The sequence below is a fragment of the Aythya marila genome, assembly GCF_965140915.1.
Source record: "Aythya marila genome assembly, chromosome: 3".
Lineage (NCBI taxonomy): Eukaryota > Metazoa > Chordata > Aves > Anseriformes > Anatidae > Aythya > Aythya marila.
Genome location: NC_139044.1, coordinates 71,410,700 through 71,428,442, shown reverse-complemented (window position 1 = coordinate 71,428,442; position 17,743 = coordinate 71,410,700). Strand labels below are relative to the sequence as shown.

Genomic DNA, 17,743 nt, shown 5'->3' with positions numbered 1-17,743 from the left:
TTCTCCCCTGGTTCTGTTGAGGAGACGGAGTGAGAGAGCTGTGTGGTGCTTGGCTACCTACCAGTGTTAAGTCAGCACAGGAAGACACGAGCAGAGAATGAGGAAGACCAGGACCTATGCAAGAAGGCTATGCAAAACTCAGTAAAAACATCTTTTTTAAAGAAAAACTTGTTAAGGACACTGAGTAATAAACAGAAAGGAAAAGTCACAAGCAATAACATACATTCTTTCTTCCTGATAAATTATTTATTTAGTGGTTTAAAGAAAGTGCTTAACAAGATCCAAGAAAGCAGAGAAGTTTCCACCTTGAGCATAGTAACTCAGGAACCCTCGAGACAAAATTAATTAATTGGTTAATAGGTTAAAACTGGTGTGATATGTAAACACTGAAGGCAGAGATGTGCCTTTGTTCATTTACCATTGTTTCACCTCCCACGAACAGAAGGTATTCTGAAATTGTTAACTAAATCAGAGTGAAACAACAAAATTCAATTAACAAACTATGTCACTACTTATATGACAGATGCTAAAATTAAATGAAACAAAATGAAATTTGTTCCGTGAAAAACAGCTTGAATCTAAACCCACACCAACTGAATTAACCACCTGTATAAAAAGGTCTATGGCAGCAGTTCATTAAAGCTTTTCCACTTTTCTTCTGTAGCAAAAAAAAAAAAATGACTCTGCTGTTAAATTTTACTCTGCAAAAGGACACAAACTCTCTTCTACATTTTGTGTTTCAGCTGTAGTGTTGTAACTGCAAAGTAGAAATATGAGACATTTGTCAGAAAATGTCTTTCTAATTTACTTTTCAATGCCTAACTTGAATGTAGGTAACATATATGTGTGAGACTTGGGAAGCAGATAGTTAACTCAAAAGGAGACAATCCTTCCCCTCTTTACAGTCTTACTTCAAGAGTTGAACAATTTTATCACATATTTTGAACAAAAATAATGAAAGCTTTTGTCTTTGACACACTAGGCAGAGAATACAGGATATTGAGCTTTTCAGATCAATTTTCTTATCTAGGTGGAAAATCTCTTTTCAAAAATAAATAAGAATGTGTCAATGCACAGCGGAGCGCAGACAAAAGAGCAAACAGGTTTTCTTACTTCGTTGTTAGCACTGAATGTTATAATTATGTACAAGCAAGTAGAAAGACTGCACCGATTTTTCAAAAGATACTGCAATGTACGTGTAGACTAGCACATTTTAAGACCATTTGAGAAAACAGGAACTGAAGGGGGATGTTTAATTCAATTAGCCAAAAATAATCTACTGCTCTCAATCTGAGTTTGCAACAGCACTACATGACAAATTACTAAATCATGAGAGATTCAACACAATTGGGACTGTAACATCCCATGACTAAAAGGGTATAGTAATTAAGTTTATTTTCATACAACACTAAAAGGTGGTTTACTATGTCCAGTCCTGTCTGTGGATAAACAGATTATTCCAGATTCCAGAAGCTTATTATGCATGTTGCAACTCCAGCACTGAAGTCTGTAATGTCACCTTACTTTCTAAAGGCATAAAAGCTAAAAGAGTATTATTTGGAATACTATTCCCTAATTTTTAATTGCAAACAAAAGAAAAATGTTAGAATTCAGATAATCAGAACGCCTGCCAGAGATGGTTTTGAAGGAATATGCAATCCTTAGCTAGGTGACTTTCTTATCCTGGTACAACTTACCTGTTTATAGCCAGGGTACTTTCAACAGATGAATTCCCAAACTACACTATACCCTCTACTTTTTTTCAAATGTTAAATTTAAAAACATGCATGGGAAAAAAGGCCAGAATTTTTGCCTAAACCTGTAAGATTTTTTCTAGTTACCTTAAAATTCATTGTCCGATATTCGTAGAAGAAAAACTTGGTTTTCTTCTATGCTTCAGCTACTAAACTGATCGTTAGAATGTATTTTAATTCTGCACTCTTCTATTATATAGGCGACATATTACAAATTTATAGATACAAAAAATCTACAGGAAAGCTAAGCTGCACAAGAACTAGGGTCAAGCTGCACTCAAAGGTATCTTTCTTAGAAGTCTAAGTCTTATCTTTCTTAGAAGTCTGTCTGATCTACCGCATCAGTATCTCTGGGCAAAACACCTTACCATTACATGTCTTACTTTTTCTCATCTGTACGACTTAATTACTGGTAATTATCCTACGAGCTTTGAGGTCAACAGAGGAAACCATCTTCTTAGAAAGTGAAAATTAATTTTATAATCACATTTTTTTACAATAAGCAAAGCAAGAGAGGCTAAGTGGCATATTTAGGAGGCACTGTTAGCAGGCCATTTGTAATCTTGTTCTGAATCTGATACCTTGTATGACTTCAAGCAAGTCACTTTCTGTGATTTCTAAAACTTTCTGTGCCTGTTTACTACTGGTAAATAATAAGCATTAAAAAGAAGTTTCTCACATCAGAAGCATAGGGAAGTGATCTCTCTTCGTTTGTCTCAGTAACAGATTGGAGATACCACATGAAGAGCAACAGGCAGTGCTGGACAGTGAACCTTCACATATCTCTGAAATTAATCTTTTAAAATTTCATATTAAACATGCAGTAATTAAAACAGAATGTTGCATTTCAACAACACCATCTTCAAACGCAAGAAATGCATAAAGCATATTTGGCTCAAATGAGATCAAATACCAAAAACATATGGAAATTGGTGAAAGTGTGCAGAAACTTTATGAAAGTCTCCGTTGTGCTATTGACTTCAGTAAAGACTAACATCTGTTTGTGTACTCAGCCGCAAGTTTACTGTTGTGCCAAGATAGAATGCAGAATGAAAAAATTAATTCTCCTTTTTTGTAACACCTTTTTCAGAACAAATTCTTTGATTATGAAAACAGCAGTTTTGACTATATTTGCAAGTAGACCAAGTCCTCAAATGATGATGTGGACCTCTGCTAAAGCTTGTTTCCAAAAGCTTCCATCTAAATAGTTCAGTGTCTGCCATAAGTATGAACAGCTTCAGAGTTCACAGAATCACACAGAATATTTAGGGTTGTAAGGGACCTCTGGAGGCCACCTGCTCCAACCCCCTGCTCAGTCAGGGACACCCAGAGCTGCTTGTCCAGGGCCATGCTCAGGAAGCTTTTGAAAATTTCCAAGGGGGTGACTCCACAACCTCCCAGGGCAACCCGTGCCTGTGCTCCATCACCTGCACAGTGAAGAAGTGCTGCCTGATGTTTAGATGAAACCTCCTCTGTTCCAGTTTGTGCCTACTGCCTCTTGTCCTGTCACTGGGCACCACTGAAAAGAACCTGTCTCTTGTCTCTTTACACCCTCCCTTCAGGTATTTATGCACATAGATAAGATCCCCTTGAGCCTTCTCTTCTTCTTCTCCATCTTGTACTTACCAGAACAGGTGATACTGCAGACATGCTTCCCTTTGTTTATAAGAATTGATGAAACCATACCTTTACGATGGCAAATAATAAGTGACTCTAACACTGAAATGAACAAGCTCTCCATTTCTCACTAGTCTGAGCAAATATGATATGCAGATTACACGAATTACATTTAGAAACAATACTTGAAATGCTGTGTGCTCTCATTTTGTCACATACACAAAATTGTCACTAACAAAAGCAGTAACTTCAGCCAAAGGAACCAGAGAGTACTCGAGTATTTTCAGCTAGAGTCCATCTCACTGTTTTAAAGTTAACATAGTTACTAAAAATCAACTAGAAAAAATTACAACACTGTTCCTTAGCAGTGAAGCTTTCGTGACCAAGAGTAATAGGACTGACACAATATTAAGAACACAGCAGCACTCAGTGTTTGCTGTCTTGACACACAGTCCTAGACTGTCCTTGATTGTTCTTTTAGATCTTTCTCATAACTTCTAAAAACACTAGGCATTTTTAAAAACTTTTTGCGTAAGATATGACTCAGTGTTTTTCAAAGGTGTTTTTTTTTTTTTTAATTTCCCTCTTCCATAGCCAAGCAGAACTGTATGAATAAGTGACACATGCCAGTAAAGGAGTAAGCTAATGTTTTACAAGTGATTTATCTTAAATAATAGTTTATCTACTTGGTGGGGCTTGTTTTTTTAATTCAATTTTATTTGCCCTTTCTACCACAGATTTAATAATTAGTAGTTTCTATTCATGCGTAACAATCATGTGCATCAGAGCTTGCTTTCCCCAGGAATCCCACAAGCTATATCCCCCATGATAGTCCCCAGGAGTATCACATGCTATACAAAATACCAAATTCCATTCTGAGAACTATTCCACTTGCAGCCTTCTACTTCTGCATAGAATTTATATTAGCCAGCGTCCTATTATTTTTTGAAACCATTCTCTCCATCACTTTAACAGCTCTGTAATAGCTACCTGCTCCTCTGTTGAGCTGCAAATGTCACTGCACTGGCAGCTTCAGTGCTACCTGTGTACATTCACTAAACAGTTCTTATATCAGTTCATTAACTTAACCAAATAAGGTTACATGATACAGCACACTTTCGAATAAGATATGCTATAAAGATTCCATCAAATCATAATATCCATTTGATATCCACCAGTTTTTACCAAATTATATGGAAATCATAGTACAGAGGATCTCTGCCATAAGGTCATAGTACTGATTATTGAAGCATTACATGATGTTTTCTAAATAATGGCTTAAAAGAAAGGACTTAATTAGATTTACCTGAGAAAGCATTACTATAATATCTTGAGAGTGTTTGCATAATGTCTTTGGAATGCTGAGTCCATGGAGCTATCTTTCTATAGGTTTTTACTCTGTGGACAAGCTGAGAACCTCCATATTGCAGAGAAAGTGTGTCTCCATGATCTTCATACAATTCTTCAAATAATCTGAAGGAAAAGCAAAATGTGGCATCTATTAAACTGGTGAAAAGAGCTTTTAGAAGAAAAAAGGAATAAAGTTTAAGATTCAAAATAACACTTGGAAGTAAAAGAACACAAGAACTTTAGAGATCTTCACACATCCAATTGCTTTTCTATGTAACAAGCAATACCTTTTCTTCTCCTCGGTACTTCTTCCAATTTACAAAAACAAGTATTTCATTAAAACATGCTATTAACCTGTTAACTCTGAAACTTCCAGCTGTGTCTGTATTCTTCATTCAGACATAATAACTACTAAAAAGGATGAGATTAAGATTTTCACTGATTTGTAATATATCAGAATACATTCACACTACAGAATAAATGGTACCCAGCCTAAAAGACAACAGACTGAATAAACACTTCTCAGAAATAGAGATTATGGCCCAGCCTTAGCGAGACAATGACAAAGAGGACATCTGGCTAGAATACACTGAAAGTGTAGTCAAAAGAAGAAAACTAATATACTTATCATCTCCAACCCTGTGGACATTTATTTTATTTCACATCAGTATAGCACCTAAGCAACAAATCACTTTCTGTAAAAATAAAACACTTGTCCAGCAAATCTTCTGCCCAAGGTCAAGTAAGAAAAGATGTGCTTAACCAAACCAAACACATTTGCCTCCTTATTGTTCACTGCTCATGATGCCACCCATGAGAATCTCCAGTTTGTTTCTGTGATTTTGGAGACATGTCCATCTCCTCTTGATCCCCACTAGTTAGAAACCAACAGCCCCAATTACCAAGTCCCCAGGGGCTGCACAGCAGCTGCAGCAGTTGCTTGTTCTCAGAGGTAAAGACGCAGCACCCAGCAGCTGGTACATGGTGTTTTGCTAGCACACTGAGAAAGCCAGCTGGCCATCGGGCAGAGGCCAAAAGCCACTGCTTGCCCAGTGAGCCAGCATGCTGCAAGTGAGATTGTTTCTGTACAACTTACCTGCTCCTGGCACCAGGCAAGTGCCAGAAGCTAACAGAGGAGAAAGGACAGGAGCTGAAGGTACATCTCAAGTAAAGGGGAGGAGGATTGAGAGAAACGTGTGACCCAGTGCTTTTTCGTTTCTAGAAATATGAGTTACACGTCCATGTTCTAAAACTAACAAACCAGTAGACAAAGACAGCAATGAAGCTGTAAGTTTCATGGCCATTACTACAGCTGTAAGGAATAAAGATGCATCGCCTCACAGATTCTTAGATGAATTTTCAAAGTGCATTCACAAGTTAAGTAGCTTAGTTTCCTCCCACCTCCAGAGCATTTAATTTAAATGCTGACTTTTCTTGTTTGTTTGAGGATGCTTGAATAAGTGCCATTGATATTTGACTGGAGAGAACAACTTTGCTGAAAACTCCTTTCTTCAGTAAATCAGGAAGCACAACATTTTTCCAATGAAAAGTAGGAAATAGCAAGGTAAGACACAAATCAGATACAAAGATACTTCTATACAAGTATCAGTTTGGCATTCTGTAGAAAAGCATGTATCAATTTCAGTTTTCGTTTTTGGTTTAGATTTTGCATGAAGCAAATGAATGACTACTAGAGACTTTGTTGTTGTTGTTATGGTTATTTAAGAGGGAAACTCTTTACTCTAAGTTTAGGTACATACAGAGAATGAAGCCAAGCAGTTAAGTTTTAAGAAACATGATTAACACACTTTTTCAGAGTAGCAAACTTTCAACCTACCTGGATTTTCTCAAGAAGATTTCAAACATGAATGACTTTTGACTTAGATGAATAAATATGAAATCATTGCAATAGAAAAAGAAATGCACGTTTCTTGTACACAGACAATACTTTTCCGAAGTCCCTTCACAAAAGAATAAAATAAAACTGACACACTGAAGTAGTATTTCTTACCTAACAGCATCTGTATCAAATTGTAAATTAGGTTTATCAATCAGTCCCAGTGAGTAGAGCTGGTATGCCAAAGCACATTTTCCCACCATAAATTGCGCTGTGTTAGTACGGTCTAAGCAGTCCACACAATTGGTTCGGAGAACTCCAGTCTGGTAAAGCAATCCAGATAAGACAATTTTTTTTTATTTTTATTTTTTTTTTAATTAAAAAGCTACTGCACTCATGATTACTATTTTTCCTGCTATCCTAAGACTTATGACATCTGACATACTAAATTTTATGTCAGTTCAAGCCTTGAACTAAAGCCTTGTTCAAAGACTTTTTTTTTTTTTAATTAATCTCTAGCAATCTAAATTACTGTTATAAGGCCAACTTCCAAAATATTCTTGCTTCTCTCACCACACAAACTGAATCTTTCAACTCATAAACAGTCCTAAAAATTTACCTTAAGAAGACTGTGTTGTGTCAGTGAAGGTCTAATTTTCAAATATGCTTTAACTATTGCACAAAAGCATGCCTGCTTGCTGTGGTTCTACTGTGATGGTGCTTGTATTTTAAGCTTCCCGTATCTTAAGCAACATGTATGAATGTTTTGGTCACAGTCATACACACTTTTATGCTCCTTGCACCTCCACTCTTCAATTCCGTAATGCACACAAAAGAAGTTATTATAGAATACGAACAGCTGCTAGAAGATGTTTAATATAGTAGAATGGGGGATTCTTCTACTCAAATATATATATCTATATGGTTACATCTGTGATAGTCATCTAAATGTTTATTGTCTTAATAAAGAAACACATTTTGAGTGTGACACGAGCTGTGTATCCCAAGACGAGACAAATCATGATTTAAATGCTTATGCAGTACTCCTGTGGTGACAACCTCAAATGATTAAGTTTAGAGAAAGAAAAAAATATCGTACCCCTAATACAGGTAAAACTGTAAGAATAGCATTAAAAAAAAAACATGACATTGATATGCGTCTTTATTTTAGAACAGACCAAATTCTACCTGCTTTGCTGTTTATCTGCCCTTAAGGACTATATCCTAGTGTGCTCAGTTAGTAAAGAAATGGTCACATGCTTTCCAGCTTAGGTGAACTACAAAGTAATGAATGACAAGTCAAAAGGCATTGATGTTTCTCCAGAACACATCCTGTGTTCAGAGTAAATAACCATAACATTCAAATATGAATCTGTTACTAAATAATTTATCACCCTGCACTTTTTTGACCTCAAAGCAGTTTTTCTAGTTGTATTTTCGTTTAGTGGCAGTAATTGTAACAATGTACAGAACATTCCAGCAGTAGCAAAAATGCATTTAATACTCATTTTCACGTGTGTAAATGTCAACAGACTTAAGTACGTGTATTTCTCACCCCTCCTAACTAATATTATATTATACAGATTGCTAAAAAGCTGATATTTTACCTTTTGCTACCTGGGTAGTACTACAGACTATGTAGTAGTGACATCTATTCTAAAATCTGAACATTTCTCAGACTATATTCAGCAAAAATATAATTCCAGCAATTTTGTGATACCACCCAAGAACTTAAAGCTCTATTTCCCAGTTAGGTTTCTCAGATGGACTCCAATAATGCTGTTGACTCTACTACAAATATTACTTTAAAAGAGCAACCTGTGAATCACTAATGAAGTATTTACATGATGTGGCTTGCTGGTGCTTTTTGAGTGCTGATTTACATCACTACAAATTTGAATTAATGAAGTATATTATCTTAGTACCTGCAGGCGACCAGTGGACACAACACAACCTCCAAGTTCATTCCACCTGAAAGAGAAACAAAATAGAATAGAATGACTTACAAATCCTTTTAAAAATATATCAGATCATACCATGTATAGATCAGCTCAGTGAAAAAGGGTGTCAACTAAAAACCTGCTGCAAAGCAAAACTGGAATCACTGAACAGAATAAAGCAGGGAAAGCTCTGTGCATTAGTAAGGTGTTGTATTTACACCAAAAAAAAAAAAAAAAAATCTAGCCTTGAAGTAGAAATGTTGCTAAGCCATATGAAATATTTCTTTTGCTCCCTTCAACAAAGAGTCTGAACAAGCCTTGCTCAATGGGTCCCAAGTGTAAAAACAGAAAGAAGTAGGCACAGTGCCAGTGACTGAAAGGTAGAGGCAAAACGTTCTCTGTAGCACAAGCTGGTTGATTTAAATTTTGCCTTCATATTGATTCTAGACATACATACTATTCATTGTCCAGTTCCTGCTACTCTGTACAGGCACTAGCTGTACCCCAGAGGCAGGGAACACGAATCTGAAATTAATGAAATTTTGAGGTAGAAGAACAGTTATACTTAATGCAAGTAAACCCTGAACAACAGACTGTTTTCAAGCTAGGAGGGTTAACTAGCTTATGCACTACTTTTGAGTCTCATCTGACTCCCTACAAACCACAGCATTACAAGGATGCATTGATCTCATTCATACCAGTTTATAGTTGCCACTTTTACTGTACTGCATAGCAAAAAAGCTCTAAGAGTCTCTGAGTTTTACTTCATTGTTTCTGAACAGGTTAGGCTAAAAATGCAAAGATACTCTTAATGTAAAATAAAAATGCCCAGTAGGTAGTGATGAAATTAACTTGGAAGTTACTTTATTTCTGAATTTTCAAAGACCCTAGAGGATTCAGCTGATTAAATCATTATATTTCCATAGCACTCTACACAAATACGTTTTCTATATTAAAAAAAAAAAAAAAAAAAGTTTTTAGTTTTGTATTAATATAATAAAAATCAGTTGGAAAACACAGGACCAAGTAACATTTCACTGATAGGTACTTTGTTCATTCATTTATTTAAGAGAAGCCCCTTACTAAATTCCAAATGTTGTTCTCATTGTTAAAGTTTACCCTCCAATTTAGCATTCTGTTGGTTGAGGAAAAAAAAGCTTTATATAAATACACACGGCACAGAATACAAGTTAGAAATAATGATAGAAATAAATTGATATAAGAATTCATTATAAGTGGAAAAACAACAGCATAATTATACTGACTATAAAATTTTCAGTGTATTATATTTCTTAGCATATGCCTTTGACTACAATCCTTTTTGGTTAAAACTTAATAATGAAATATATATTTTCATGTTAACTGAAGCCTTAAAACAGACAGTAGAAATTCCAGACAACTCTCCAAACAGTAGATATTATTCATTCTACAGCTGTATAAGAATACATACTTTTCATCTGGCCGCAAAATACTGCAGTAGGAATCAGGTCGATTCACAAAAAATCCAGTTTTCTTTACTACACTTTCTGCAATCACATTCAATCTATCGAGCACATTACAAAGTTTGCTGAGAAGAGAAAAAAAAAACACAGTAAAGATACATTAATATTCAATAATTTTCACTGCTTGGAAGTCTTTTATTAACAAAAATGATTTAATTGAAGACTCCCATCAGATTTATTTATCTAACAGTAATTACGTCTACACTTTTCCTTACAGTTTGCAGACCTAGAAAACAAACATTGAGCAATTTTGTTTAGTTATTAATAACCATGTTACATAAAATTGAATTGGAATCAAAAATCTAAAACTCTTTGCCTTTAATATGGCACACTTTTCCCTGCTGAAGTTTTTGTGATTACCACAAAATAAGAATGTGACAGAAAAGGATACATGATCATGTTAAATTGCATGCCCTGTTTTTATTTGCAAGCTGCTGTGTTAACATTTGTTTCAGCGTGTTCTTCACATTTTCCTATACCAGTTTGTTCAGATCAGGGCATCCATCCATTAGTTGAGACTTTATTACTCAAGTGGAGTACATTTTAGTACAGTTCTTACATTTTAGTAAGAACTTTGAAAACAAGTACGTGTAAACAGAAGTTAAAAATTACTTGTTTTTTCACATCTGCTTATCTTAAGATGGAAATATTATTTTGAAATGTGTCCACCAATATTACTTCCCAGAAAACTTACTTCAAAAGTACATGTTGAAACAGTCTCAGCATTCCTGAAATGGTCAGTTCTTTAAGCAAAGACACATTATCGTTCGTTCTTTAGTATCTCTTGGTTGGATAAAAAACTGATCTTGTTCAATGCCCTCAGATATTTTTTTGTATCTGTACTAGTGTGGTTATAAATATACACTTCTCTTACAGCTGGAAGGGGCATCTTTTGATCACTTGGTATCATTCCCTATATGAAGCATTGCTCCATACAGAGCCCAAGAACTTACATCTAGCATATCTTGTGAAAGAAAATCTACTCTTCTTTTGAGATTTGTTATTTCACCATAACAGAAAAAGACCTAACCTAACTGGGCACAATGACATTTTAGAATAAAAACTGAGCGTGAAACCAAGTCAAACTTTAAATTAATAGTCATTCACATCTATGTGACCTACCATAACTCCCAGCTTGTAATCTCAAATAATAAGGATTGCTTTTCAAAGCATTTTTTTTCCATTAAAAATATTTAATTACATCCCTATCCTTTGAATTAAGCTAGTTTTTTCATTATTTTGCTCACATTGATACAGTAACAGAGACCCAAAACCAGATACAACCATTCTTGTTATTCATCTGGAATTTTTGGTATCATAAGAAACAGTAGATATAGGCAGGCCACACAACTTCAAAACTGAATTGTGTGTTACTGAAGAAAAGCAATTTGCGTTTATAGATTTAAAACGTTTCCTACTTGTAAATGTTTCACCATTTATGAAAACATTAATCCTTTTCACATGATACTAGTACAACAATCTATTGTCAAAAATCATAAAAGTTACTGAATATATTTGCCAATGATAAATAATCTAATAATCTAAATGCTTTATAACATTGAAATTAATACAATATCCTTATTATCCTCATTTCCTTTTGTAAGCAGAAATGGAAGAGACATTGATATGATTCACCCCTCCTCCTTTTTTTTTTTTCTTTAAAAAAGAATGTTCTAACTCAATAAATTCCAGACTGGTATGAAATACCTGACAAAATGCAGTGTTTTGACTCATTCAAAATAAAAAGAGAATGCTGTTGGCTTTTCTCTAGAACTTTCCTTTGCAGAGAACTTCAAAGTTTTCAGGGCTTGCTCCAATTTGGTATGATGCTATATATTTGAACATTAAAATTCCTCCAGAAAGGTCAGGTTTTATTCTGTCCATAGATCTTAATAAGACTCTCCCATCATTCCTAAGCTAAATTTAACTGAAATCATACAGTTACTTGAATTGTGGCTAAGAGCACTAATACAATGAATGACCTTTTCTACCTTTTTGTGTATTTGGCCATATCCCAAGGAATATATATAATTGCATGCTCTGGGGGTAAAAACTGGTTGAGATATGTTACAGCAGCAACAAGTTCTTCGCTAAGAATCCTTTCATGCTTTCTTTTTTCACGTTCCTTTGGTGAAAAGAAAAGGACGTTAACGTTAGTACTCTCATTAACAAACATATGTAATCTGCACACTTACATATGTAGGTCTGTGTATATATTATAGACTGATACACTCTAACACAGACTCTTTAACTTAGACTTAAGTGTTACCTGCTTGGTATGAATGAGGTAGAAACAAGACATAAACAAAAATAGTAAATTATGTTCACACAATACATACAAAAAATCAGGAAATGAGCATTTGAATTTGAAGAACAATATCAGAGTAATATCAACTTATATTAGTAATATTTTCTTAAGTGAAATAACTGATAAAATCTGTGAAAAATCACAGTGATACTATGTATCAGCAACAAATAGGGTATAACTGTACTAAAATCAGAACTAGCAGTAGGTGTGCAGTGTCAGGCATATTTGATACCTGTGTTCAAATAGTTATCCCATTTATTTCCTAGGTATATTTTTTGGGAGAAATAAAAGGTCTATGGGAGAAACAAAAACCTAAACAATGCCTTCTAAATTAAACAGTAAGTATCACGAGTTTTTCTTCAAGAATAGCTTAGACAAGGAAAAACAAAAAATCTAGCAAACATTTTGTCTGTTAAGCCAATAAGCAGACAGTTAACGAGCAGCATTAATTAAACAGTCATATAGTAGCAGTGCATGCTTATTTTAAAGACAGACTCACACCCCTCTTATGCATTAGTACATTCTCAATCGATGCACAGCACTATCTCAACCATCTTAGAGAAAACTTTGTCACTTTTTTGAATGCCACAGAAAAAAAAGCTAAGCATGAGTAGTTTTACTTCAATTCAGTGGTGTACTTGAATGTTTTAGTCATTAACAGAAATTAAAATTGGAAGCTGTACACCACACCACAGCTGGCACATCTGCATAACTAGTCTAATTGCACTACAAAGAGAAGAGAGAGTAATCTAAGTATTTGACAAAAGTTAGAATTACACCGCCATTCTCTGAACATACTGTATGTTTTTGGCACTCTTATAAAATAGCTTTTCTCTCAATTTAGTCTAAACTGAAACCTATATTGAACTTATGTTATAAAGACTGATTTAAATACATAATAGTAGCCATAAATAACCAAACCCAAAGAAAGTCTAATACATTTGTTACTGATGAACAAACTTCTTGGCTAGACAGGTAAAGTGTGAAGTAGATTTACATTTAATCAGCTTTTAAGAAATCAAATAATAAAAGTACTAGACACAAAAGCCATTAGCATTTGTGTAAAAGCAAAAGCAACATGCAAACAAAGGTGATTTGTTTTTGTTTTTTTTGAGGGAAAGAAAGAGATGCATTTTCAGCTATAGTATCAAAAGGCCTGTGAATAAAGACATATAATCATTCACATGTCAAGGTTATGTGAGTCTAGACTCACACTGTAACAATGGCCCTTGAAATCTATGGCTGCAAGAGAGAAAATTTTCTTGTCAACAAATGCTATCCTAAGTTGATTTCACAGACTCTTGGACAGTTTTAAAAGTATTGCTATGTAGGAAAGCTTCTCGAAATAAAAAATAGGTCATCTAGTTGCCATTTATTACAATTCTGGGTTTTAAAAGTCTTCCTTTTGTATTTTCCCTACCTTTTTTCATACTAGGAATGGATCCTACAAGCAGATAAAAGGTCCTTTTTTCTACTGAATACAGTTCTACGTGATAAATGAAATGATAAATAGGTTTTTTTTAAAGCCTAAAAAGTAGTAAGATATTCAAGCAAAACAAATCAATTTAAAACAGAATGTGGAAGCAGTTCATTAAAGAAAAAAAACTGCAGTAAGATACATAAAATAACCTTTACTGTCCAGCTATCAGAAGAAAATACCAAATAAAATGACAGAAATTCTGGAAAAAAAATCAAACTACACAGTTTGCATCTGCTCTACTAAAGCTGCCAAAATGTAAAAAGAATTTATGGTTTCTGCCTTGTAGCAAATAAAACTAATTTTAAAAACAGGTTACACTGTTATTCTCTTCTGACATCATACTCAGATGTTTGAGACTTATTTTCACTTATTTTATTAGAAATTCTGTTTGAGACTGGGTAAACTCCCAGGGTCTGGAGTCCACTCCTCCTCTCTTATTTATGCTGCCTGGTATACCTCCCACCTTCCAACAGCAAGCTCAAACCTGCCCAGCTGAGATACCATGAGAGAAAATGGCTGAATCAGAACAGGAAAACAAAAAAAACAACCACAACCACAAAATATAATACTCAGAATTACAGTGCCACCCAGATTCCAGGCTTTGGCTACCACAGCCTTCCACACAGCAGTTAACAGAATTACTGCAGCAATCAAGGAGCTTCCCTGTAAGCCCACCCCTGCTGCCCCTGGCACTGCCCATTAACCAGCATGAGATGCTTCAGCTTTGTCTCCTGCCCATACACCCATGACTCTACCAGACCAAACAAAGTGAAATACCATTTATTATGATATTTCAAAAAAACTCAGTCATTTGTGTTTAGAAACCTACAAACTTCATTTTGCATGGAACCTTACTATCATAGAAAGTTAATAGTAAATTAAATTTACTAGTCATAAATTTATTTGGACTTACTCCTATCTAAGGGGTAGTAGCAAGAACCTGAAAACATCAGTGAAACATAATTATGAGAAGTTTACAAAAATGGGAAATACTTCTTTTTTTTTGGAAGAGCTACAGTGGAAGATGTTATAAAATTATGTACACTCCTGCGTAGGATTAGATTTATGAAGAAAATATGCCACTTACAAGCTAACGTTAGTTCGGAGTACAAACAAAAGTACACAGAGACTCCACAGAAAAGCATATTGTATTTAAAATAAGAAAACATACAGAACATATTCAAAATATTGTACCTTCACGAGATTCAAAATAATAATGGGAGAGCCGAATCTTTGAAGCATTTGGTCAAAGTGAAGAGCAGCAACATGTGCAAAAGGATCTGCTTGGTCAACTGCAACAGATACATATATCCAGGATGACATTAAGAGTCACTTAAATCATTTTCCCTTAAACGTACTTGTCCTGGTTTCAGTCAGAACAGAATTAATTTTCTTCCTAGTAGCTGGTGGAATGCCGTGTTTTGGCTTAGGATGAGAAGAGTGCTGATAACACCCCGATGTTTTAATTGTTGCAAAGCAGTGCTTATACCAAGCCAAGGACACCTCAGCCTTTTGCTCTGTCCTGCCAACAGGCAGGCTGGGGGTGCAGTAAGAGCTGGGAGGGGACAGACCCAGGACAGGTGACCCAAACTAGCCAGAGGGGTATTCCATACCATCTGACGTCATGCTAAACAATATATAGGGGTGGCTAGCTGGGGGGAGGGGGCCGGACTGCTCGGGGTTAAGCTGGGCATCGGTCAGCGGGTGGTGAGCAATTGCATTGTGCATCACTTGTTTGTACATATTATTATTATTTTCCTATTATCACCATTGTATTATTATTATTATTATTGTTAGTTTAATAAGACAGAAAAATAATAATGTCTTTATCTCAACTTACGGGCTTCACTTTCCATTTCTCTCCCCCGTCCCAGAGAGGGAGGGGGAGGGTGAGCGAACGGCTGCGTGGTGTTTAGCTGCCAGCCGGGTTAAACCACGACAGTACTCTTCACAAAATAATTACTAATCACATTCTTTTCTTTCCATGCAAAAGCTGTTAAAAAATCCTCATTTTTCATAAATGGAAGTGACTTTTAAACCAAAACTTTTGTGAGATACTTAGAGAGAGCAATTATTCTGGCCCCATTAAATTTAACCCAGATGTTTTCTAACAGGTTCAAAATTTTATCTACAACCCTTTAAGATAAAATACGTAACTGTATACAAACCAATAAGCACAAAGAAAGCTGACATTTTTAAATGTAAGTTTTTTTGTATTCCATATCTGACTATGAAGTCTAAGATGGGGATTTTTTTCTATTCAATTTCATCAAATGCAGCTGTTTATATGGTTGAATGTTTATAAGCCACTATGTTTACTATAAAGAACTCTGTTTACCTTAAATGATAGCCTCCCATAAAACAAATGCTTAGACAGTTTATTCACTTTACAAGTTCATTTTTCATTTACTCTCTCAGGTGTTCCATTAGGACACAGTGCTAGCCATAACCTATTACAAAGAAAAATTTGTACATACGTGTTATGGGTGGTTTAGGCATCATAGTCGAAATATCTTGAGACCAGTACAGCGGGACAGATCCTCGAACCTGAACATAGGAAGAATAACTCCCCGCAGAAAATGACATAACCGATGCATCATAAAGGATTTGTTCAGTTTCCACTTCATTAGCAACATCCCCCTACAACGAACAGAAATACACACATGAAATAGACGTGACACTTCAGAGCTGCATGCATTACAGAGAACTGATCATTACAGATGGAGCACAATTAAGCTGTAAGACACCAAAGCATAGTAGTGACAACACAAATGAAGGCTGAATATCCATTTATCCCTAAATGTATTTGATCTATTTTTTTTTCTATTTGACAAATAACGTTATTGATGCAAATAACATAAATGCTATAAAAAACTTCCAATTAAAAATTACTATTTTAAGAAAGCTTTATTACCTGCCTTTAAAATGTAGTGATAGTTTTAGTAACATTATCTAATAATATAATTTACAACCAAAGCCATAGCAACCCTCTAAACGTATCAGTTCACTAGTCATCCAGGTTCATGTTTTCTACATTGTTAGGGGACAAGGGGGACCTACCACACAACACTGCGATCACACTTATTTTACCTCACAGTTTGCTCCTCGTTTCAGAAAACGTGTTCCAGCAAATTTGCTTGATCTTCTGGCTATCAGAGTGACATATATGGGGCGACCATAAATTAACAGTTCTTCAAAGAGAAGTTAAGGTTTACATGTCGTACATGATTTTTGTTTGCTTAATTCAAGTGAGCAAAAATAAATTCTAGGAAAAAAAGTTGGGGTGCAAAACATCTGTTCTACTAAAATCTCCTTATAGAGATGAGTATCACTTCCAAATTTCTTTTGCAGTTGGGAGAAAACATTGCCCTTTTCAACAATCATTTTGGAAGCATTTTGAAAAGGGAATTTACATCACAATACATCAATACCTCCTCACAACATACGGAAGAGAAGTATGTCTATTTTAACTAGCATTATACTGTTGATGATTAAAATCCAACATCCCCGTAATATACTAAATTCTTATCGACTAAGATATTGAGATGGCATTTCTTTGGAATGAGACATGCATGCATTTGTTTTTTTGTTTTTTTTTTTCCTCCTAGTAATATTATGTAAATAGAGACATTTAAAATAATTGCTGCAGAAGTCATGGAGGTCTATCATCATCTTCCAAAAGAAACAGCGTAAAGTCAAGATTTTCTTCAAATCTCACTTACTAAAAAACTATTTTAAAGGGGATTAGTTAGAGGGCGTTTCTATGTCAGCAATTCAGTTCTGTTTAGCTTTTCTGCCCTTCCTCAAATATCTTTGAAAGATACAGCTGAGCCTTAAAATCTTCTCAAGCTCTTTATTACTGAAGTCCATGCTTACTTAGTGCCTCTGTGAGAATACAGCCTACTTGCATCACAACCATATAAAAAGAACATAACCATATTTAGCCACAAAGCCT

General features: G+C 35.0%; 1 protein-coding gene across 1 annotated transcript in view; it reads right to left on the bottom strand.

Annotated features, from left to right (window-relative positions):
* The window catches only part of FIG4 (FIG4 phosphoinositide 5-phosphatase), a 67,845-nt gene that overhangs the window by 34,459 nt on the left and 15,643 nt on the right, over nucleotides 1–17,743 (bottom strand). Inside the window, exons 8-15 of the mRNA XM_082757405.1 lie at nucleotides 16,879–16,979; nucleotides 16,266–16,428; nucleotides 14,983–15,080; nucleotides 11,992–12,125; nucleotides 9,949–10,065; nucleotides 8,484–8,529; nucleotides 6,733–6,881; nucleotides 4,678–4,844 (exon numbers count right to left, since the gene is read on the bottom strand). Of these exons, the coding sequence (XP_082613531.1) occupies nucleotides 4,678–4,844; nucleotides 6,733–6,881; nucleotides 8,484–8,529; nucleotides 9,949–10,065; nucleotides 11,992–12,125; nucleotides 14,983–15,080; nucleotides 16,266–16,428; nucleotides 16,879–16,979 (975 nt within the window). The remainder of the gene's footprint in view (nucleotides 1–4,677; nucleotides 4,845–6,732; nucleotides 6,882–8,483; nucleotides 8,530–9,948; nucleotides 10,066–11,991; nucleotides 12,126–14,982; nucleotides 15,081–16,265; nucleotides 16,429–16,878; nucleotides 16,980–17,743) is intronic.